The sequence below is a fragment of the Sinocyclocheilus anshuiensis genome, unplaced genomic scaffold (assembly GCF_001515605.1).
Source record: "Sinocyclocheilus anshuiensis isolate Anshui unplaced genomic scaffold, SAMN03320099.WGS_v1.1 scaffold1823, whole genome shotgun sequence".
NCBI classification, from domain to species: domain Eukaryota; kingdom Metazoa; phylum Chordata; class Actinopteri; order Cypriniformes; family Cyprinidae; genus Sinocyclocheilus; species Sinocyclocheilus anshuiensis.
In genome coordinates this window covers 570,993-595,307 of record NW_015549711.1, presented here as the reverse complement: position 1 = coordinate 595,307, position 24,315 = coordinate 570,993, and the positions used below count along the sequence as shown (strand labels likewise).

The window sequence follows — 24,315 nt, the reverse complement described above, 5'->3', positions numbered from 1 at the left end:
TCAGCCACACCTACCTAAAACGGCTCGTTCTAACACGCCCCCACATGTCTACGTCACTATGTGGGAAGATTTGCATAACGCTGCCCAAATGTTCACGCAAAGAAAGAAGGCGTAACTTTTATTCTCGCTGTAGTTTTGTTGTTGCCGCCGCCGCCATGTCATGAAGACGCTGTTTGTTTCGTTATGAAAGCACAATATTCAGATGTGTGCAGCGCATTTAATGGAGGACTGTTTCCTGAACCTGGTAGAGTAGACTACAATATGTCTGTTCACAAATGCTGTTTCTATAAAGTGGGGCAATTCCAACTTTGAACAAATGCAGACATGGTTTTATGTTTACGCGGCGCGATACGCAATGCGTAAAATGACACTATAAGTCATTATAATCAGTAATTATGTCCCCACTGGATGCAACAAATGCCTCATTTATAATGGGTTTTAATGTTTTTGTCTCTTCGCTCCGGCTGGACAGGGTATCACAATATGGTAAGGGGCGTAACATTTCCGTCATACACTTGAGGTATTCGGCAAATCACAACGCACTGGATAGCTGGCCAATCACAGCACACCTCGCTTTTCAGACCGATGAGTTTTGTAAAAATCGACGCGTTTCAGAAAGGCCGGGCATAGAGGAGAAACAATAATGTACAGTATGTGGAAAATAATGTTTTTTTTTTTACTTTAAACTGCATAAACACATTTCATTACACCAAATACACAAACTAATGTTCTTTTTAGCAACATCATATGATCCCTTTAAAGGAATTTGCTGAAAATTTAATTACCCTCAGGCCATCCATGTAGAGGAGTTTGTTTCTTCATCCGAACAGATTAGGAGAAATTTAGCATTAAGTTACTTGCTCACAGATGGGTCCTCTGCAGTGAATGGGTGCCGTCAGAATGAGAGTTCTAACAGCTGATAAAAACATCACAATAATCCACAAGTCCATAGATGGCATATGAGTCTCATTATGATGGCATCCATTCACTGCAGAGGATCCATCGGTGAGATGTAATGCTAAATTTATCCAAATCTGTTTCAGTAAAAAACAAACTCATATACATCATGGATGGCCTGAGGGTGAATACATTTAATGCAGATTTTCATTTTTGGTGAACTATTCCTTTAAGCATCTTAAAGTAATAGATCACTCAAAAAGAAAATTCTTTATCACCCTCACATTGTTCCAAACTCAAATGACTTTATTACTTTTTTAATCTGGGATGGGAAAACTGCATAAAAGGAGAGGAATATTTTCCACAAACCACTATACATTTCAGGCTGTTCCTAACAACAATTCCATCTCACATATTTGAGGTGATTTTTTTTCCTTTGAGAGTTTAATGTCTGCGTTTAACCACTGCCCCAGTTAAGTGAGAGTTAACATAATATGCCCTTCACAGTAACTGGACCTTTAAAGGAAAAACAGATTGCTTACATCTGCAGGGAAACACTCCAGGTGAGGCTAATTAATTATTTAAAAAGATCTTTGGAGGCATAAATCTTTCTCAATGACACATCCCTACATTTTGAGAAGATTTCTGTTCTTGTCTTATCCAGGGGTTGAATCATCTCCATGAGACAGGCAAAATACACAGAGACATTAAGGTGAATGAGGCTTTTCATGACAATACTGTTTAAATGTTTGGGGTCTTTAGGATTTTTTTTAATGTATTTGAAGAAGTCTCTAGTGCCCAAGACTACATTTATTGATTAAAAATCCAGTAAAAGCAGCAATATTTCGAAAGACTATTACAATTTCAAATAACTGTTTTTTTAAATTATATTTTAAAATGGATTTTTGTGATGACAAAGCTGAATTTTCTCTTCTAATATAGGGAGCTAATATTCTTCTTGCTGATCAAGGAGATGTTAAGCTGGGTAAGTGATTTTATGTCAGACAGACATCTGAAGCTGCATATTTTGGATTATTGTATCTCTCTCTCTTTCTTTCTCTCTCTGTAGCTGATTTTGGGGTTGCGGCTGAGATCAGTGCTTCTGTTGCCAAGAGGAAGTCCTTCATAGGAACTCCCTACTGGTGAGCCGTCTGCACAGAGATTTGCCCTTGAGTCCTGCAGAATCACACTGTCTGGATTGTCTTGTAAAGCAATTATCATACTGTCTCTTATGATTAGTACAAAGGAATAGTTGACCCATAGATTAATTTACCAAACCCTTATGACTTTCTTACTTTCATGAAACACAAAAGGAGAAATGACCAGGGCTGCATTTCCCAAATGCTTTTGGGAAAAACAAATGATGTGTAAATGATGACAGAATTGTTAGGTGAACTGTACATTTAAATCTATCTGCTTAATAAACTGAATATCTACCCCACTGTTCAAAAGTGTGGGTTTGGTAAGATTTTAGTTTTTTTGTTTTGGAAAGAAATGAGTACATTTATTCAGATACATACAAGATACATTAATCGATCCAAAGTGACAGTAAAGTCATTTATAATGTTACAAAAAATGTCTATTTCAAATAAATGCTGTTATTTTTTCTTTTGAACATTTGATTCATCAAAGAAACATAACAGAAAAAAGCTGCACAATTCTTTTTTAACATTGATAGTAATAAGAAATGTTTCTTAAGCAGCAAATCAGCATATTAGAATGACTTCTGAAGGATCCTGTGACACTGAAGACTGAAGTAATGATGCTGAAAATTCAGCTTTGCCACCACAGGAATAAATTACTTTTTAAAATATAATAAAATAGAAAACAGATATTTTAAATTGCAATAATATTTCACAATATTACTGTTTTACTGTATTTTGAATACTAAATTACAAAATACAAATAAATGCAGCCTCAGTGAGCATAAGACCCCAAACCTTTGAATGGTAGTGTGTGTGTGTCTGTGATTTTATTATATTTACAGGTTTTAAACAATGCACAACAACATAAAAAGAATGCATGATCCAAACATTTCCATATGCCCCTTTTCCATTCACTCCTTTACTCTTTGCATCATTCTGAAAGACAATCAGACTGACAGCAGGCTGTGGTGTCTAAAGGAAATGTGTCTTTGTTTTGTTAGGATGGCCCCTGAGGTGGCAGCAGTGGAAAAGAAGGGTGGATATAACCATCTGTGTGATATCTGGGCAGTGGGCATCACCGCCATTGAATTGGCAGAGCTACAGCCACCTATGTTTGACCTTCATCCCATGCGGTCAGAATGACTAATTTCACAGAAAATGAAAACCCTGTAACAAAGCATTTTTGAAGTGAGGTTTTATTTTCTGTTGTAGAGCTCTGATGTTGATGTCTAAGAGCAGCTTCCAGCCTCCCAAACTAAAAGACAAGAGCAAATGGTAAGATTCAAAACCCCACAGAAAGAAATCACTTTTCTCTTAGAAATGGAAAAAGTAAAGAAAAGTGCAAGTTTTCCCGTGAGTACCTGACATGATTGGTGAAAGGTTTGTGTCCTTGTCTTTGCAGGTCTGCAGGGTTTCATAGCTTTGTGAAGATGTGTTTGATCAAAAGTCCTCGCAAGAGGCCGACAGCAGAAACTCTTCTCCAGGTGACAGATTAATCAAACTAAAAAATCAAAGTTAATATTAGCATTGCTACTGAATATCACATACCCCTATAATAACTTTCCTTGTGTGGTCATAAAACATGTTAAAGCTTTAAGGCACAAGGAAACGTTTTTATGTATTTATTTATTTTTAAATAATGGTTAGAAAGGATGCATTTCATGTATATAACAGATCTAAGTAAAAGCTATTATAAAATCTGGATTTTTGCGGTTTTCTGGTTTTGTGGAATAAATCCTGAGTGAAGCATCCCTACAAGAGAACATTAAATGTACAATACTGAATTTTAATACATTTTGTATTTCTAGAAAAGTTGATCATTTTTGCCATTGTCTCTCTCCCCAGCACCCTTTCGTAACACAGTTACTCACCAGAAAATTGATGATTGAGCTACTGGACATGGCAAGTAATCCAGACCTCCATCATCCACCCAGTCTTGAAGAGAATGAAGAGGTGAGAATAAGACACATGCACATTATATTGCAATTACTGTAATTATGAGATATCAACTCTACTCTGAGCTATTCGTGTACTCAGGCTAAGAAATTACTTGTTTTTTGCAAAACTTATTTTGCAACTTTTACATAATTATGGTAATTTTGACATGGCATGAACACAGGAATACAGGATAGCGCCATATTTAATTTTTGACAGGAATGAAAATGAGGCTGTGAGGGAAAAAAGTATAGTATTTTGAATGTATTGTACGGTTGTTTAACAATATATTTTTCATCTGACAAAGCATCTTTCCTGCAGAAACATTTAGTAGATGAAAACTGTATAAAACAGTTTTGAAAGTCAAGTTGTGAAAATTACATGCTCTAGGACCTTTATACAGTGTGTGCCTTTGTAAAGACTGTAAGTCTATTCCTCACAGCCTCGTTTTCATCTGTGTTAAATTCAGTATGCCGTCTAATCCGAGCTGATCTAAGGTCTTCTGAAAGTTTTTCTGTTTAGGAAGTTAATTTAATTGCATCATAAATCATTAAGCAAGACAGAATTTCTTAAAAGCATGCGTAAGCTTTCAAATGACTTACTTAAAATTACTTTACCTAAAATTATTTCAACTTACTTTCATATCTGCATGTCATCAAAAAAATATTTGTCCAAACAAGGATAAATAAAGAACATTTTAAGGAGAGGCACATGATTCAGGATTATTGGGAAACATTTCCCTAAATTATAAAGTCATTTAATGCTTTCTCCAAATATTCATGTCAGAGTTCAGTATGTCAAAGTGTACAGTTTTTTTAGTGGCGATATTTGTGTGTGTGTGTAAAAGGCAAACGATACAGCCCCAGATACAATCCAGTCTAAAGGGAAACATATGCCAGTGGAGAGAAGTTTATCAGAAGAACAATGTAAGTTCTGGTTAACATTGTCCTTATTTCCAATAGAAATTGCACATAACCATTTATATTTAACATACTATTAACATACTACAATATACACTATTCAGTCCTAATTCTTTATATATCGAGGGGTGAGAACCAGAAGGGCGTAAGTGACATTTTGGGTGAAATTGAGATATATATACTGTATCAAATGAAAGCTCTTGATGAGCTCTTTCTACTGCCGAAAGGACACAAGTGAATTCTTAATCATTTTGGAGTTATTCATTAGAAACCAAAAGACTTAACTCTGAAATTACTAATCCAGTTGGTGCCAAAAGGGCGTAACTGCACTTACGCCACTGAGATACATTGAGAATACATTGAGAAATGTATTGTGGGTAAAGCCTGTGGATAGCACATGAGTCAAAATGGCTGATACCACGTGCAATTCAATGTCAGTGAGGTGTAGCTTGCTAGCAGGTAGTAACCAATAACTTACATTCTAATGGTATATTTCATCATATAGGCACTCAGTTACTGCTTAGCCACAAGAGAGAGAATGCAGAGAAGGGATTATTATTATTGTTGATAATAATTAGTTATGCAGTTCATTACTTCAGTATCATTCGCTATCATAATTTTTATTACAAACCCTAGTGAAACAGAAATATACTGTATTTAAAAGATATTTATTTCATACTAGTTCAAATCTATTAACATTTTATATGCTTTATTTATTGTATATTTACTGACATGTCACAAAACTTACCAATATACGTAAAAAATAATAATTAAACTTTTATTTGGAATGCACAATGCACATTTCTCAATATTAAGCCTAAACTGTGTTTTAATGTTACTATTAGTGAGGATTGTATGATCTTTGAATAATATTGGTCTTTAAATGTAAGATATTTAAAGTGTACCTAACTTTTAGCACAATCAAATATACTTCAGTGTATCTTTAGTTGGACTTCAGAACTACTTTCTTACAATTAAAGTGCATTAAGCACAAAATTAGTTGTTCTAATTTAGCAGACTCTAAGTATACCAGTTTAGTAATATGTAAATAATATGTAAATGTATGTAGTACACTTAGAATTAAATAAATGTATTTCAAATACATTTCTGCATTTTTATTTTTCATAGGGAAGGCATCTGTAAAGGCTTTTCAGTCGCCCATTTTGTTAAGTGGCTGGGATTACTATTTTAGTAAAATTAATCACATTCATTTAACTAATTTGACATAAGGACTTTTTATATGATATTTTATTTTATCACAATAGATAGTTATTTCTTTTAAACTCATTAATGTAATGCATGGAATAAATTGTAGTTTTGGCCCTCCTGTAAAGTTGGTGAAATTTCACTTACGCCCGTCTGGTTCTCACCCCTCGATATTTTTATATTGTCCGTATCAGCCGATAAGTGTGCCTAAATTCTATTTTTGTATCCTATATTCTATTTTTCTTTTCTTTTCTTTTCTTGGAAAGACATTTTGAGTAAATAGTTAATTAAACAAGTCTTTGTATTCAGAAATACTATATGCATCCTATTTGCTATCATTAAATTGTATACTTTACATTATACCAGAATTATACATTATAATTTGTTATACTTTACATTATACCAGAATAAGTAATTAAAAACCTCTGATACACAATCATGTATTATCTGTAAAAATGAGTAGCAAACACATTTTTTGGCCATATCTTTTTAAATGTTTCTTGATTATATTATGTTTTCATCCGTTTTCTGAAGTTCCCTGTCACTCCAGTGTCTATGTTCATTGCAGCGCGTGCATGATTAGAAAGTTTAATGTATGGAAGTGTAGCAGAGGAGGTGCTGCTTTAACAAGGCTGCTATTGAGCATAGCTTCAGTGATGTCAATAGACACACAACTCCTAGAGCTGGTACTGTTTAGCACACGTCTATGGCATGTGCGTATCCATCCCCCTCACACACTCACTCGCGTGAACTGGATCCAGTGCTCACATTCGAGGCCAAGTGGAGAGTGCGATGCATGTGTGTTATCGTGTGGCAAGTTGATGCCACTTTTACTGAGAATCCATTGTCACACGTCTTGACTGTAAGATTACAGCATTCACAGGCAGACAGACAATGAAGCTTCTTTACGGCAGACGAGGAAGTGATGTTCAAACTACTGTATGTACTATGTACATATATGAAGTTCTTGGAGATCTCACATATATGCAACCAACAAGAACACCATAGAAATCACATTCTAACATGTTAAAAAATCGGAACAACATGATTACTGAATATGGATTAATATTGTCCATATTTATGGATATTTACACTACTATTCAAAAGGGGTCAGTAAGATTTTTTTTATTTAATAAATTAATACTTGTATTCTGCAAACAATGCTTTAATTAGTACAAATAAATGTTGTTCTTTTGAACTTTCTATTCATCAAAGAATTCTGCAAGATAATGTATCACAATTTCCACAAAAATATAAGGCAGCAGAAAATTGATAACAAGAAATGGTTCACAAGCACCACATCATACAGTATTAGAATGATTTCTGAAGGGTCATGTGACTCTAAAGGCTGGAGTAATGATGCTGAAAAATCACAGAATCACAGAAATAAATGACATTATAAAATATACTAAAATAGGAAACATTTTTACGTTTTATAATAATACTGTTTTTACTGTATTTTTGATCAAATAAATGCAGCCTTGGTGAGCATAAGTGACTTCTTTCAAAAACATTACCAAATCCCAAACTTTTGAATGGTAAAAATGCATAAATGAAGACTGTAAGTGTAGTAATATGTAAAATGTGTTTGTTGTTTGTTTCAGTTGACCAGGTCAAGTTTACCCCTCCCAGGCGGAAAGAGACTGAACACTATCCTGACCTGGTCAGTTTTATTGCTCTCTCTTTGTGATGTTCTCTATAAGCCAATGAGACAAACAAAACACAATCCACATTCTTTTACACTTCATAAAATATTCTGTGTCATAATACATGGTTATCACTTGAAAAAAAAAGAAAGAATCAAGTATGTTTATGTTCTCAGGGATCTTGTGATGATTGGAGCTTATCTGGAGAAGAACCAGAGTCACCGTGAGTGCTGAACTGCTGATTGATTTAAGTGGACTTATAATTGCACTACGGACTAAACAGGTATTATAACCTTTCATCTGAAATGTATTAATTGCTGCAGGGGTCTTTTGGAAAGTGTGGAGGAGGAGTTACAGCAGAGGTGGGACAAACTTATATTCTGGCGCCATCTTGTGGAGTGACATCTGTTGCAAAAAAAAAAAAAAAGAGTCAGCTAAAAAGTGAAATTATGCCTTGATTATTATTTTTTTGTTAGTAGATATTATGTGTGTGTGTGTGTGTATTTCTAGTCATAGTCTCTCTCTAAATTGGTTTTCTACTTTCCTTTTTTATTTTTTATAATTATTTAAATTACAATTGGTTAGTACCTGTTTTATGCACAATTTAAAACTCAACTGCAGAAATATAATTTGCACGTGTGTGATAACATTTTTTGCCATTGAACTTTCTTTCTCTTTTAGGAGTTTGACAGTAAAAAGACTCTCACGTTTTGAGGTATTTGTGAACCTTTCCTAATGATCAATTTATGATTATAGAAAAAATATGTAAGGCTGTAAACGGTTTCTGATGTTTCATAGTGGAGTAAGAGGAAAAGTGGACTGTTTAGCCCACCACCCGTCTCTGCTACAACATCACTTCCTCCCATGAGCTCTTTAGACTCTGATCTGGAGGACAAGAACCTTACGCTTCGACCTAGTGCTACTCTTTGCCCTGAAACTGTATTAAGTCCAAAATCAGGTATTGCTATCTGAACATAAAGTACAAGACAATGGGAAATTCACCACACAAAGTTTTAAAACATTTCTCTCTTCACTGACAAAAAAACTTTTTGTCAGTGTTGTTGAGGTGTTCAGGCAGTCAGGATGTGCGGCACTGGTGCAGCGACCCTTGTGTTCCTGATCATAATGACACACAGGACAAACAGAGGACTCTTACAAGGACTCTCAGCAGAGACACGGCTCTCTCTCCAGAGTGGAGCACCATGAGGAAGAAAACAGAGGACTCTGTGAGTTACGCAATATTGGATGTTACATATAACTGATTTACACTTATGTGTGTTTGTATCCCACACTTTAATACATCTCAGCTACATTAATGTCCTTTTATCAATCACAGTGTCAGATACAAAGAACTGATTCACATGCATTCCTTGTACAGATTTTGTGTCTTTTATGTATCGGTAGATATCTAAATATATCAACATTAAATTGGTCATTGAAAAACCTACATTAGTCAACCACTATTAACCCCTTAGCTGTCAAAGATTGGCAACGGCCCCAGATTATTGTTGTTTCATACCTGGCAGAGGTGTGAAAGGCTCGTCGCGTGACAACAATAGAATCATGAATGGAGCAGTTTGCCGAGCCAGACATGAGGAAGCAGCACGCAGGAGAGCTTAGAGGGCCATAAATCTATTTTATTAGGCTTTTATTAGCCTTCTCTAAAAACACGCATGACATGATCTTAGAAAATGTTTCATAAAATTCAGTTTTAGAGATTATGTCCTGAAATTTGAAATGAAGCATTAGTAGACTTGTGGCTTTAGCTTCATTGTGTTTCTAAAAGCATATACCACAGCAACATATTTTTTTATACATTTAAAAAACTATTTTTTTATATTTTTATTTGTGTTTTTATGTTTGAGCTTATATATCTCTATTATCATAACAGTCTGAGTAATTCTGATTCTTGAACAGTAAACTTTGAAGTATCAGCTTTGTGAACATATGTTGATTATGTATCTAGTCAGAAAGTCTGATGAGCAGCAACCTTTTTATTTTGGGTATGTCATTTGTGTCTCCATGCCGGAAATGGAGGGTGACAGCAAAGGGGTTAAGTAGTTTTAAATTAATTTAACTGGTTGAAACATTATTAGATCAAATATTTTGGTGTTATTTCATTACATCTATCACATTATTTTGTTAGCGTAATGCTAGATGTTTCAGCACCATGGACAGATCTCAAAAACCTATTATATATGCTAATACACATTTTGTATGTTTTTTGAGTAACTAAAAGTATTACTGACAGACTAAAAATTGACTAAAGATCATATAGAATCTGGTTCCTTGTATTTTTAATCTTTAATTCATAGAGAGCCGATTCTCATGGACTTCCTCCCACTCCCCAAGTCTATGTAAGTTTAACCACCTAATAACACCTTTTAAAAGTGTTAAACCTGGCTATTACTAAATATGAGTGTGACAGTATGCATAATAATATATAATTAAGGACTAGTTTATCATTAATGCACCTTTGGGCCCAGTATCTATGAATGAACCTAAGAATTTATCTTAAAACTTACATCTGATGTACTATATTTGTGAAACATTGTATAATTCATGTTGCATAGATGGGAGCCTGTTTTACTAAAGTATTTAATGGATGTCCACTGACAATTCACTGCGCAGAAACATGGGTTTTGCCCAAAACAAGAGGTACAGATTTCCATTCATCTTACTGATCCAGAATTGTGATTAAAATAAAATGTAATTTAAATATAGATTGAAAAACGTAATACAGAATCAGAGTATTATTGAACTCTGTTTGATTTATCAATCATGTCCTCATAGATCAGTATTTAATTCTGGGTGCGGAGGAGGGTGTTTATATCCTTAACTTAAATGAACTGCATGAAGACACCTTAGAAAAGGTATTTAGTATTTTTACCCAATAGCTGTTTCTGTCATAAAATACAACATGAGAGAAACATCTTATTTTTAATGGCTAATATGTTTTTCACTCCTGAATCTCCATTGCAGTTGCTTCCACAGAGATGCACTTGGCTTTACGTCATGAACAATGTCTTAATGTCCATCTCTGGTACGTAACATTTGTTATAGTTACATGGTTGAAGTATTTGATGTTGTGATACCAATAACAGCCAACCATTTTTAGAAATCATATACTAAATAAATAAACTGTACATGTACACCTCAGTGGGCTGTGAACTGCTGTTCTATTTTGTTCAAATCAATTCTATTCTATTTTATTCTATTCTATTCTTAGGTAAGTCGTCTCATCTCTGGTCTCATAGACTGACAGCTCTGTTTGAGCAGCGAGGGCACTTGCAGAGGAAACAGGGTCACTTGTCCCTCGGCACCAACCGCTTCACAGAACGGATCATCCACAGGTCACATAAACACATACAAGTTTAATAATTCAGCTTATATGTTGTTCATTTGGAACTCAAAATAATATTTTCACAGGAAGTTTGCTGTGTCAGTGAAGATTGCAGACACCAAGGGATGTCGGAAGTGCAGCGTGGGTGAGGGTCAATTCCTTCATCATAATAGATCAATGCTTATTCATTTTATCCTGATGAATGTCTTTGCTGACCTTCTGTTATTGGTTAAGATGGAAAAATACTAAAAGCCATGCTTTCTTGATTTTTCTTAATCAGCTCGTAACCCATACACAGACAGCACGTTCTTATGCGCTGCAGTTCCCTCTGGCCTTGTGCTACTATTGTGGTATGAACCGCTGCAGAAGTTCATGCACCTCAAGGTAACAGTAACCCTATAAAACTTACTGTATCATATATGATACATTATCTCTAAATGCATGTCTTCTGCCGTCAGATTGACGGTCTATATTTTTTAGCAAGTAAAAGGCCTTTTTCACCTTCAGGTTGTGGTTCACATGTCTTTTTGCTATAAAAACTTGTTATAGTATTTCAAGATGAACACTTGCTGGACTTAAGCAACCTTGATTTACCTGATTATCCATTTTTTGAAAGAATATATAAAAAAATAATTTCAAATATGATACAGTAGGCTTTTGAGGTACTTGTCCATCTCTCAATCATCATTGTATTGCATTATATGATGGGGAAGTCGTGGCCTAATGGTTAGAGAGTCGGACTCGCAACCCAAAGGTAGCGGGTTCGAGTCTCGTACCAGCAGGGATTGTAGGTGGGGGGGAGTGAATGTACAGTGCTCTCTCCCACCTTCATTACCATGACTGAGGTGCCCTTGAGCAAGGCACTGAACCCCCAACTGCTCCCTGGGTGCTGCAGCAAAAAATGGCTGCCCACTGCTCCGGGTGTGTGTGTGTGCACTGTGCACTTTGGATGGGTTAAATGCAGAGCACTAATTCCAAGTACGGGTCACCATACTTGGCCACATGTCACATGTCACGTCACTTATATGTTTTGCCCTCCACAATAAAAGTGATTTAAATATCATCTAAGATATATTATTGGGAGATACAGAGTGGCAACTGATATTTATATGAAGTCTGCTAAAATTATCTAATTGATTTACTTTAAAAGCAATCAGAATGTCATCTTACTTTCTGGCCATAAAAATATCAGCAGCTGCACCAAATTGCATATTTTTGCTCTATTTGGTGTTTTTTTCCTCCTTTATTATGAGCACCATATTTTCCTTTAACACACTATATGAGCCAAAAAAGTCTGATGTATCAAATATGATACTAAAAAAAAACATATATGCATATATGCAATTTTTAAGATTTTATCTAAAAGTTCAACAAACTGTGCCATTTCAAATATATTTATATATTTTTTACTATTATTTCATATGCCTATAACTTTACAGGGTTAATAGACTTGTTTGCATAATGTAACATTTATAACTTTATGTTGATGTTGAATTTACAATTAATAATATTTGGCAATTTTATTTACAAGTAAATGATTTATTGCTACCAAACAAACTCTATTATGCTTTCACTAATAAGAGTCTTAACACTTGTAGTCGTCCTCTCATCACATTTCTCCTTTCTTATCGTCTTCTCATTGAAGCACATTGCGGTGCCCCTGCCGGACCCATTGCCCATCTTTGAGCTGCTGGTGTTAATGACAGATGAGCTTCCTCAGCTCTGTGTGGGCGTCCAGGAAAGCCTCCAACAGCAAAACGAACGACAGCTAAAGTTTGACATCATCCATCTGAACGGCACGCCAAACCCTCTGCAAGGTAAGTGATTGACTGGCTGCTGGTCTTGCATGAATTCAGGGCTGAAGCATTTCAAGCGTGTGTGAATGTGTGATCTTTGTGTCTTTCCTTAGACAGTGAGACAGTAAGAGCTGTACAAGTGACACAGCTGGACAGAGACACGGTTTTAATTGCACTGGAAAGTATGTATGATTTATATGTATGATTAATACATGAATCAACTTCTAAAGCACGCACTGGTACTTATATTGTAAATGAATCCTCACTGTCATCTTCTAGAAACGGTGAAGATTGTCAATATGCAGGGTGTCCCCAGCAAGGAGTTAGCATCCAAACTGGAGTTTGACTTCCCTATCGAGACTTTAGGTACAAACCTGACATGATAGGAAAACATAGTATCTGTTCACAATGAAATGATACAAGTGGCATAAGTTTTCATGTGCTGTTTTTCAACAGTTTGTTTAGAAGAAAGTGTTTTAGCTTTCTGGAAACATGGGCTTGAAGGACTTAGTCTGCACAGCTGTGAGGTAAAGAGTTATGATGTTTTGTGCATTTTAATAGACCTTAGTCAGGGTAGAGCTGTATTTAATTTTTGACAGGAATGAAAATGAAGCTGTGAAGGATTGAAGTACAGATTAAATTAATGTCTGTCTGAAAAAAACTTTCAAAAGACATATATTCCATAAAACAGTTTGTGAAAATTACATAATGTAGAAACATTATACAGTGTGTGTCGCTGTAAAAATCGCAAGACTTTCCCTCACAGCCTCGTTTTAATTTCTGTCAAAAATGAAATATAGCACCTAACCTGATATACCTGTCTGAATCTGTATCAGTAAATATTGTCATCATTTGTTGATTTTAAATGTTCATTTTAAAAATAGTCATCCTCATGTGTCCTTGTAGGTAACACAGGAAATCACAGACGAAAGCCGAGTGTTCAAAGTTTTAGGCACGCACAGGTATTGACTCTCTTCCACCTCTTCTCATTGTTTTCTTTTTAACTTGAATAAAAATTGAATTTCATTCTTCGTAATGTCTTTTTTTTTCTCCAATCTTGGTTTACAGAGACATTGTTTTGCAAAGCACCCCAACTGAAATCCCTTCAGCCACTAGCAATTTATACATTTTAACGGGTCACGAGAGCAGCTACTGAGGAAAGCCAGAGGACAGAACCTGTAAATAACATGAATGACAACAAGATGCCAGAATGCATGAAAACTGGTAATACAGAGAGTTTCAGAGCTGTGCATCTGTCCTGTGTGTCTGTGTGAACACGGCCCTTCAGTCGATCTCACTGGTACACATTGTGAGGGGACAGAAAGGAAAGCCCAAAGCCTTGTTCTTTTTGTTTGGCCCTCTAAAGGTGTTTTTGTCTTTGTTGTCAATAAACTCTCATATGAAATAATCTGGATTAAACAAATGTATTTACAGTATATTAAAAAGATCATGTGATCATTTTGTGATGGAAGGATTGTGATAACTACTAATAAACTGATACAGTAAAACCAAACTGTACCAGACGTCTTAATCATATCCTGATTTATTTTTAGCAAAGAGAAGGCAAATAACAGATGAGTTTGTATAGGTTTTCAGGACTGTGTGGAAATAAGATGAATTTTAGTTAATCTTTCTCAGTTAAGTGATTTGTATAGTTGGTTAATTTTTAATCACTAACCGTATCAATCCTCAAGAGGGAGCTAAAGCTTAAAAAATTAAAACCATTGTTTTATAGTAGATAAATATTATTGTGACAATTAACAGAAATGTATGTGAAGCATGTTTTTATTAAATTAATTTTATTATATAGATTTAAATAATCAAATATTTTTTAACAAATAATGTTTTTAATAAATACACATACACAAATGATGTATAATTATATTAGTTAATATTTATAGTATTATGCTAACACTATTATATATAAACAACTGCTGTAGTGCTATAGCAGCAGATGTTTAATGACATAATAAGGCTCCATCAACACAAGTGGGTTTGATTTCCTCAATAAAATGACCTAAATGAAAACTTTGTGTCTGTAGGTATGCTTTTCTACAGGTGTGCTCTTGTTTATAATAAAAATATAGGTGCAGATTTAACCTTACATTAAAGTTACATATAGTCATCTATTTTTAAATAGATTTTATAGTTTTGTTCCACATAGTCACGCGTTTAATTTGTGGTTGCCACAAACACCTACTCACACTTGCAGTGCAGAAGAGGTCTCAATATGCAATGGTCTTCTGCATTCTCACTTTTCCGATGCATTAACACTGTGGTCATGAAGCATTTCAGAGGCAGTGTTACACCAATGACTTAAAAATTGCACCTGTCACTCACATGTATACACAGGATGTATGTCCGTCCCGCTGTGACCGGTTTATCTACGATTACTATGTATGGTGCTGATGTGGTTAGTGGTCATTTCCAGTGGCGGCTCGTGGGTTTTAAAATAGAGGAGGCACACTAATTGTATTGGTCTGGGATCCCTGCCGATTATTATTATTATTATTTGCTTAACCACTTTAAAATGGCCTTTTGGTTGCTTTTAGTCAGAAAACGTAAAGAAAAGGACATGCATACAGCAAGATAATATAATTTCACTTACCTGGCCTATCACTTGAAGCAAACATCCATCCCTTCTTAAAAGTCTGTGTTAAAAGAGAGCTGCTTGTTGCGCCATTTAATTAAGCCGACTGCTGTAACGTTAGCATATATCTAGCGTAGGCTGTTTTCGCTAAATTTGTATGTATACTGTTTGAATGACAGCTTGGTAAATCTGTTGGCGATCAAATATTCAATATCGCTACTCATCATAAGTACTTGGTACATTATCAGCGCAGCGGCAGACGTTCAAACTAATATCAGGTAATTTACGTCTCTGTGATGATTGGTTGATATCAGAAGGAGGCTAGCCTCCCTTGCAAGGTCTCTTTTCTCAACACTCCTCAGCGCTGAATAACTGAAATGAATTGGGAATTTTATTAACATTAAATCGTCCTCCTCACATTTTCACCTTAAAATTCTCCGATGAGCCGCCACTGGTCATTTCTTATGGCCATCTTTAGGAAAACAAGGGGGAGGAGGGCTCTATGGTATCAAGCTTATGTATATATATATATATATATATATATGTGTGTGTGTGTGTGTGTGTGTCTGTGTGTTTTTTGTAAATATTATTTATTTTGAAGCAATATTCTCATCAGTTTTCGATCACCTGTGACATAAATCTGCGTGTTTTTTATATTTTATCCAACGGCATTTTTTTGTAACCTTTATAGAGGGTGTTTTCCCACTAATCTCATTAATACTTTCATTTCAGACTTTAAAAAACATTAAAAATCTTACTGTTCAAAAACTTTTGACTGGTATGTTAGCCTATAGTTTGAAGTAAAACATATTAATATTAATAAGGAGAGTCTGAGATTTATTTGACAGTGATTTCACATTTCTTGTTTGTATGAAGGCTAAATACCAATAAAAGGTGAACATTTATTTATTTGCGCCATTTTTTTCCTAAAATATTATATAGTTTTATAGGAGTAGGTTCCATAGAGTTGGCAAATTCATTTTTCATAAGTTTGTAGGTACAGACATCTGTTGTGGCCGTTCTTGACCGTTTTTATGAGGCTTTCTGAATAGTGTTCATATCGATATCGGAATTATATCGTATCGACCGACATTAAGAAATATATCGTGATATAAATTTTGGCCATATCGGCCAGCCCTAGTGGAAATCATACTTTTCAACAAAATTAAAATGCCAGTAGTTGCCAGTAGTGAGCGTTTAATGAGTGAGTCATTGAGTCGTTCATTCAAACGTTTCGTTCAAACGGCAGATGCATCAGATGTTTATGCGTTGCTAATGAAACTTTGACTCAACCGATTCGTTCAAAACACAGAATCAATCAGCAATGAATCGGCTGTTTGCTGTGAGGTGCGCTGTGTTCTGCCTAAAATGTAAGTGACCTAATATTATTGTATTTTCTTATTGAACTGTTTATAGAACTATTAAACAGTCGTAATGGTGAAAACGTTGTGTGATGTCTTTACTTTGAAATAGTGATGCACATATGAAATCATGAAAAATCAGTAAAAACCTCAAGTGTTCAAAAGATAACATCCATTCTATTTTTGGAGAAAAAAAGGTCTAAAAGTGTTTTGAATATAAAGAAAAAAACCAATAGATTCTCCATTTTTGATGCAGCATGAACTGTAACGTAGGTCTAAGGTTCTCGTCGCATGTCTTTTATGTTTTTTAGAGGTTAAATTGAAATCAAATACTGCCCTTAATACTTCTGAATGTGATGTCTACGTCATAATTATTGGGAAAAGTATGGAAAACCATGTTTCAGGTCACTCAAACCATATATGGAAATGCAGGCGCCCTTATATGGTTACTAATGGGGTTTGATGGTCATCTAGTGGAAAAACTTGGTACTACGCCCAAACAAAATCTCACTGAAAGCTAATTTTTTTGAGATATCAACCTCAAATTTGGAATACAACTTGTTCAAATGTTTGCTTTTAATTTTCTAGCAGTTTTAGAGTAAAGCATGTTTTGTAAAATATATCTTTTATATAAAATATAAATATTTAAATTTTTTAATTTTTCATAAACTTAAACTTCCATAACTTTTTTGTAATATAATTTTTATAACTTCTACAATAATCAGCCATGTGTCTTCTTTAAAAAGAGACCAACCTTAAGTCTGTGATCCAAAGCATTAATATGTATAACAATTTAAGTTGGAAATGTTATTTTCAGGTCTATGCTCAAAAAGTGGAACCGACAGTTAACAGGTTGCTTGCATGTAATTATGCATAATTAATTGTTATTATAATAGTAAGTACATGTAATATGTGTAACAACGACACCTTAAAAAAAAGCAAAGTTTTGGAAGAAATAGTACAGCACCTTAAATCGTCAACCTGTTACCTCGACACACTTCCCACATCTTTTTTCAAAATTGTGCTTAACTATTTAGAAGCAGATCTCTTAGAAGTGGTGAACGCCTCACTTCTTTCTGGGACATTTCCAAAATCCCTGAAAACTGCAGTTGTTAAGCCCCTTCTAAAAAAAGCAATCTTGATAGCACCATATTGAGCAACTATAGACCAATATCAAATCTGTTTACTTGTTCCTGTCACCTTCTGGAAATCACCCAGAGTTCATTGGGTTATTTAAGTTCACTGGTACAATCCAATGGAAACCACCGGTACTGCCCAATGGAAAGGCCCTCATACATACAATCCTCATTAAGACATCCAGTATTGGGAATAATTCAGCATATTGATTAGTATATTGATTACTTTCATGATTATACATAATATTTTAAGTAAGATAATACCATATTGAGTAAATAACATAAAAGGTAATACAAATACACAATAAGGTCAAACAACTAAAAATCAAGTCAAGAATCTTGGTGTGATTCTGGAGACAGATCTTAGTTTCAGTAGTCATGTCAAAGCAGTAACTAAATCAGCATACTATCATCTCAAAAACATTGCAAGAATTAGATGTTTTGTTTCCAGTCAAGACTTGGAGAAACTTGTTCATGCCTTTATCAGCAGCAGGGTGGACTATTGTAATGGTCTTCTCACTGGCCTTCACAAGAAGATCATTAGACAGCTGCAGCTCATCCAGAACCCTGCTGCCAGAATTCTGACAAGAACCAGAAAATCTGAGCATATCACACCAGTTCTCATGTCTTTACACTGGCTTCCAGTTACATTTAGGATTGATTTTAAAGTACTTTTACTCTTTATAAATCACTCAATGGCATAGGACCTAAATACATTGCAGATATGCTCACTGAATGTAAACCTAACAGACCACTCAGATAATTAGGATCGAGTCAGTTCGAAATACCAATGGTTCACACAAAACAAGGGGAGTCCGCTTTTAGCTATTATGCCGCCCGCAGCTGGAATAAGCTTCCAGAAGAGATCAGATCTGCTAAAACATTAGCCACATTTAAATGCAGACTCAAAACTCATCTGTTTAGCTGTGCATTTATTGAATGAGCACTGTGCTACATCCGAACTGACTGCACTGTATATGTATATATGTATTTATGTATAATCATTTTCTATTTTTAACTGTTTTAAATTCATTATAAATCATAAAAAAGTTTTTAAGTTCCCTGTTTTATTGTTGTGATTTTTTAATGATTATTTTACTTCCTTTTATGTAAAGCACTTTGAATTACCATTGTGTATGAAATGTGCTATATAAATAAACTTGCCTTGCCTCGCCTAATCAATAGCCAGCACAAATGATACGCATTATTAAATATATTCAGCTTTATTAAAAGGATAGTCCACACAAAAATGAAAATTCTGTGATTTAAAAGAGAACATCCAAACCTGTGTGACATAAAAGACCCAGTCAACACGTGAGATCATGCGATGATCACAGTGACATCACACAATCCTCATATACTGTGATCCTCACGGTGTGAGTAGTATGTGAGCTCATTGTGAGTTCAAACTATCCTCGTACTGTGATCCTCACTGTGTGAGTAATATGTGAGCTCATTGTGAGTTACAAATTTTGAGCAGGTTGAGAGAAGGCAGTTCAAATATCGGTCACCGGGGATAAGATCATCTACATCTCGGTTAGGATTACTAAAAGTTTCGCACCTACAGCACACATTACATCCACTGATGCAGAAATGCAGACATGTTCTACATGTCTAAAGTATATAGAGAGATAAACCTTATAAACTGCTTGATTTTGTGTAACAACTTCAAATATAATCTGCATATACAATAAACTATAGTATTAATTTAGATCTCTCTACAGAAAGGATTTTGCAGGTTTTAATAAAATGTTATTTAATAACATTAGTAAGCTATATAAGCATATTTCCAGTATGTGCCTCAGGCTTGCAAAGGATCATAAACGACTTTATAAGCATCAACGGTAATCCTCGGCAAACTTCAACACTTCGACGGTCAGCAAACTTTGGCTGAGCGTCTTGCGTCATCAGCCTGGAACTAAAGTTCAATTCAGTTCGGTTACTTCCTATGAACAGGCTCAAATAACAATTTGTTCAGAAATCGAACATCAAATTTGAAGCAAAAGCAATAATTAAAGCATATATCGTTAAGGAGTGGCAACAAAAATGGGATACGGGAAACACAGGATGTCATCTTTATAAAATACAGCGAGAAGTAGGAGTAGTGAGGATATCAACATTTTATCAAGATTATGGGTTGGTCACATGTTGAATAAAACTTTAAAATGAATAAATAATCATCCAACAGGATTATGTGAGCAGTGTTGCACACTTGAAATACGAGACTATAGACAAGCGTAATGAAATGAAGATGAGGTTCATCTTTAATAAACAAAACAAGCAAAAACAAAGGCGGAGCAGAAGACCACCAGAACAGAGCAGAAGACCACCACGGTGAAGCAGGCGAAGTAGAAGACCACCAGAGCGAAGCAGAAGACCACCAGAGCGGAGCAGATGGATGAGGAAACCAGGGCTGAGACCTCGGAGGAACTGAAATCAGCCACCTTAATTGAGACGAGACGGACAGACTATTCACAATCAGCCACCAAGGCTGTTTCAGAACACAGCGAGAGTTCAGAGAAGGCCTCCTCGGCCGGTTCAGAGCAGGATAAAAGTTAATAAATGGCCTCCGTAGCCTTGACCGAACAGGCAAAGAGTTCACATATGGCCTCCATAGCCGTGACAGGACAGGCAGAGAGTTCATAAACAGTCTCCTTGGCAGTGATATGGTAGACAGAGGGTTCTGAAGTTGGCACTACTGCCATGAGAGGAGCTGAAGCTGACACTGCAGCCTTGGGAGGTTCTGCAGCATAAGCTGCCACCTCGGGAGAAGCTGGAGCAGACTCGTAGTCTGGAGCAGGCTCTGGAGCGGATTCAAGGACTGGAGTGGGCTCTGGATCTGGCTCATAGACTGGAACGAGCTCTGGAGAAGTAGCAGAGCAGTGTGTAGCCCAAACACACACAATAGCCATTCCAAACCCTCAGAGGACCTACCACATTTTGCTATAAGTTTGATTGCATCATATAATAATTGCTGTTAATAGCATCATCTGTTTGATTACGTCTTTAATTGATTTTTCCGTAAATTTCTGCCATATGTACATTAACTGACAGTCACCACTGATAAGCTACCACTAAATATTGTAGAAACTTAATTTGCAGTAAAGTTGCTTTGCAATGATTTGTATCGTGAAAAGCGCTGTACAAATAAACTTGAATTGAATTGAATAAGACAGCGGGACCACCTTGGAGAACCCCAGGCTTGACATTACCGTAGAGATGCCAGCTGCTCGCACTGACGTCAGTGGAGTGTCCTCCAAACTAGAAGACAGTCTCAAACACCTAGGGCCCACCTTAATGACTTCATTCGCAACATTCATGACGACCGGGAATACTGGCAATACCATGATGGCTGAAGACTCTGGCGTACCACCCTTGATGGTTGGAGGTTCTGGCGTAATGACCATGACAGCTGGGGACTTTGGCATGGCGGCCATGACGGGACGAGACTCTGGCACGCGGCCACCTTGGGAAGAGACTCTGGACAGGCGGCCATGATGGGACGAGGCTCAGGAGTGGCAGATACTGCAGGAGTGCCGTGTTCCTCATCCACAACACCCACAGTATATGCAGAGCCGCTCAGTTGGAGTGCCAGATCAATGTAAAATTCCAGAGTCCAGTGAGGATCATGCAAAGGCATGAGTGAGCTGAGCGGCTCAGATAGGCCACCATGAAAAAATATCATCAAGCATACCTTGTCCATGCCAGTCAAATGTGCTAGATCAACAAAGTCCATCACGTAGTCCTCGATAGGCCGATCTCCTTGATGGAGACATATAATTTGTGCTGCTGGATTCATAGTTGGTCGGTCATTCTGTAACATGTAAGCCAGGACAAGGAGGAGCGAGAATCCAAATGCAAGCACAGGGGTTTATTAAACACAAAAAAACAAATTATCCAATCCACGAACCAGGGTACAATCCACATAGAGGAGTCAGGAACATAATCCACACGGAGAAGGTGAGAGTGTAAACCAGAAGCAACGACCGACAAACCACAACTGAAGCACAGACCTTATATACACACAGACTTAACAAGCTAATGACACACAGGTGGAAGTAATCACACAACAATAGGGTCACATATGAATTTCTTAGTATTTGGTCTTTTTTTTGCTTCAATTGTAGCAGCCCTTGAGCTGATGATCATGTTTTCTAGTATGGTTTGAGAATGTATACAAACAAAAAATGATGCCAAATGATTGACTTCCCAAGACTCATCAGGACTTTCTTTGTTTATTTCAGGTGTATCTATGATCCCCAATGTTTTTCAGCCAAACGTCTCAATCACAGCACTAGTGGGTGGTTCGGTCATCCTGGAATTCCACACCTCTGCTGATCCAGTTGTGGCCTGGTTTTGGCTGAAACAAATCCCAGGGCAAATGTTAAACCCTATAGTTTCCACATATTACCAGGAAATAATACTTCAAGCAGAATTTCGACTTCAATTCAAAGTCGATGACAAGAAATCTGCATTAAAGGCACAATATGTAATTTTTGCCACTAGGGGCGCGAATTCAAAACAAACAAAGAAACAAAGGAGTAGTTTGACGATGCCGTGACTGAGTGTGGAATCATGGGAGTTGTCGTCTTCATCCCCACAGCCGATGCAATCCGATGGGGCAGAAATCATGTTAATGGATGAGCTAATGATTTATTAACGTAGTAGAATGAAGCAGGGTGAAGCATTTTATTATGCCACAGGCGACTGCTTCTGCTCCTTCCGGTCGTGAGTATGTGTGGTAAAGCAGCGCTGTTTTATCATACTAGATACATTTGAAAGTTCTGTTATAATGCTACTCTGTGTGGTCGTCACCTGTCTAATAAAACGCATAACATATTAAAGTGTCTTTGGTGTTTCTGTGTTTTCTAAAAAACAAAACCAGAAATCGAGGGGTTATGACTTCATTGGCAGGCGACACAATGACACTATGGACACGGTCCGTTTCACTAGTTAAAATTGCTTATTTCTCTGGATTTAAACATTCTTCGAAACATTTGGGATAATGTAAGTACACAAGTCAGCAAAATATATAACACTGTTCTAGTGGTTTTTGGATATTTTAATAAATTTTTTTTACATATTGTGCCTTTAATATTCACCAAGATTACCTCCAGAGATGCCGCCTTTTACCATTGTGGTGTGTTACTTTATGAGAAGCTGTACTTTGGAGGGGGAACTTACCTGACGGTTAACGGTGAGTGAGAAGCCTGGAATGTGAGATCTGTGACTTTTAATTTTGATTTAAAACTTTGTTTTTATTGTTATTGCTGCCAGTACTAATATTATATTATTTTTCATTATAGATGCAAAGCCAATTAAAGTAATTCAGCATCACGTTTTGGACTCACATCATGTGGGAGACTCAGTGACTCTTCATTGTTCAATCTTTGGTGAGAGTTGCTCAGGAGGGCAGAGGGTACAAAGATACTGGCTTAGATACAAACCAAGAGAGTCCCATTCAGGATTCACTTACACTGATGGAGACAGAAAAGATCAGTGTGAGAAGATCTCTGTGACTGGATCATCTGTACAGAGCTGTGTGCACCAAGTCCCCAAAAGCCTCTCCAGTGATGAAACTTACTTTTGCAGTGTGGTCACATGTGGAAAGCTAATCGTTGGAAATGGAACTAAACTGATAGCTGATGGTAAAACAAGCTTTATTGTTCGTAATTGTCAGACTCTGTTCCGTGTTTTGTGGTTGTTTTCCTCATGTGCCTTCCTTTCCCATGTTTAATTTGTCCCAGGTGTTTCCCATGATGTTTCATTGCTCCCAGGTGTGTCACGTCATCCCCTCCTCCTGTGTGTATAAATAGTGTTCCCTGTGTGTGCTCCAGGGTCTGGTAGTGTTTGTGTCTACAGTGCTACGTGTGATTCCCCGTGAAGATTAATAAATTCCGGAATGACATTCCATCATCCCACGGAGCTCCCAGACACCACCGACCTCGACTGGAAGGAGACAGTCATCCGGTGTCTTGAGAGTCTCCGATTCCGATCCGGAACCCCTCCGCCGGCAGTTCCCGAGTCAAGAAAGCCGGCCGTTCCTGAGTCCAGTCAGCTGGCAGTTAATGTGGCAAGCCGAAAGGACGCTAATGTGGCAAGACAGAAGGACGCTAATCTGGCAAGCCCGAAGGACGCTAATGTGGCAAGCCAAAAGGACGCTAATGTGGCAAGCCAAAAGGACGCTAATGTGGCAAGCCAAAAGGACGCTAATGTGGCAAACCCGAAGGACGCTAATGTGGCAAGCCCGAAAGACGTTAATGTGTCAAGCCCGCCATGCATTGATGAAGCCCCAGAGCTCGCTCCGGTGCCGGCTCCAGCCCCAGAGCTCGCTCCAGTG

General features: G+C 36.6%; 1 protein-coding gene and 1 long non-coding RNA gene across 2 annotated transcripts in view; one reads left to right on the top strand and one right to left on the bottom strand.

Moving 5' to 3' along the window:
* The window catches only part of LOC107660717 (mitogen-activated protein kinase kinase kinase kinase 2-like), a 20,556-nt gene extending 5,952 nt beyond the window's left edge, over window positions 1–14,604 (top strand). Inside the window, exons 6-33 of the mRNA XM_016450115.1 lie at window positions 1,405–1,460; window positions 1,562–1,609; window positions 1,840–1,882; window positions 1,967–2,039; window positions 3,044–3,175; window positions 3,255–3,317; window positions 3,445–3,526; window positions 3,888–3,995; window positions 4,825–4,903; window positions 7,708–7,766; window positions 7,926–7,972; window positions 8,073–8,111; window positions 8,431–8,464; window positions 8,548–8,707; window positions 8,806–8,975; window positions 10,065–10,106; window positions 10,323–10,407; window positions 10,543–10,622; window positions 10,732–10,792; window positions 10,979–11,102; window positions 11,179–11,237; window positions 11,373–11,476; window positions 12,738–12,909; window positions 13,002–13,070; window positions 13,168–13,254; window positions 13,345–13,415; window positions 13,795–13,850; window positions 13,957–14,604. Coding sequence (XP_016305601.1) covers window positions 1,405–1,460; window positions 1,562–1,609; window positions 1,840–1,882; window positions 1,967–2,039; window positions 3,044–3,175; window positions 3,255–3,317; window positions 3,445–3,526; window positions 3,888–3,995; window positions 4,825–4,903; window positions 7,708–7,766; window positions 7,926–7,972; window positions 8,073–8,111; window positions 8,431–8,464; window positions 8,548–8,707; window positions 8,806–8,975; window positions 10,065–10,106; window positions 10,323–10,407; window positions 10,543–10,622; window positions 10,732–10,792; window positions 10,979–11,102; window positions 11,179–11,237; window positions 11,373–11,476; window positions 12,738–12,909; window positions 13,002–13,070; window positions 13,168–13,254; window positions 13,345–13,415; window positions 13,795–13,850; window positions 13,957–14,044 — 2,291 coding nt within the window. The 3' untranslated portion in view covers window positions 14,045–14,604. The remainder of the gene's footprint in view (window positions 1–1,404; window positions 1,461–1,561; window positions 1,610–1,839; window positions 1,883–1,966; window positions 2,040–3,043; window positions 3,176–3,254; window positions 3,318–3,444; window positions 3,527–3,887; window positions 3,996–4,824; window positions 4,904–7,707; window positions 7,767–7,925; window positions 7,973–8,072; window positions 8,112–8,430; window positions 8,465–8,547; window positions 8,708–8,805; window positions 8,976–10,064; window positions 10,107–10,322; window positions 10,408–10,542; window positions 10,623–10,731; window positions 10,793–10,978; window positions 11,103–11,178; window positions 11,238–11,372; window positions 11,477–12,737; window positions 12,910–13,001; window positions 13,071–13,167; window positions 13,255–13,344; window positions 13,416–13,794; window positions 13,851–13,956) is intronic.
* Window positions 14,605–20,339: 5,735 nt separating this feature from the next.
* On the bottom strand, window positions 20,340–21,954 carry LOC107660718 (uncharacterized). The gene is made up of 3 exons (XR_001631034.1): window positions 21,886–21,954; window positions 21,670–21,789; window positions 20,340–20,405 (listed from the first exon to the last, which is right to left on the bottom strand). It is a non-coding gene; the product is annotated as an uncharacterized LOC107660718 (long non-coding RNA).
* Window positions 21,955–24,315: the final 2,361 nt, after the last annotated feature.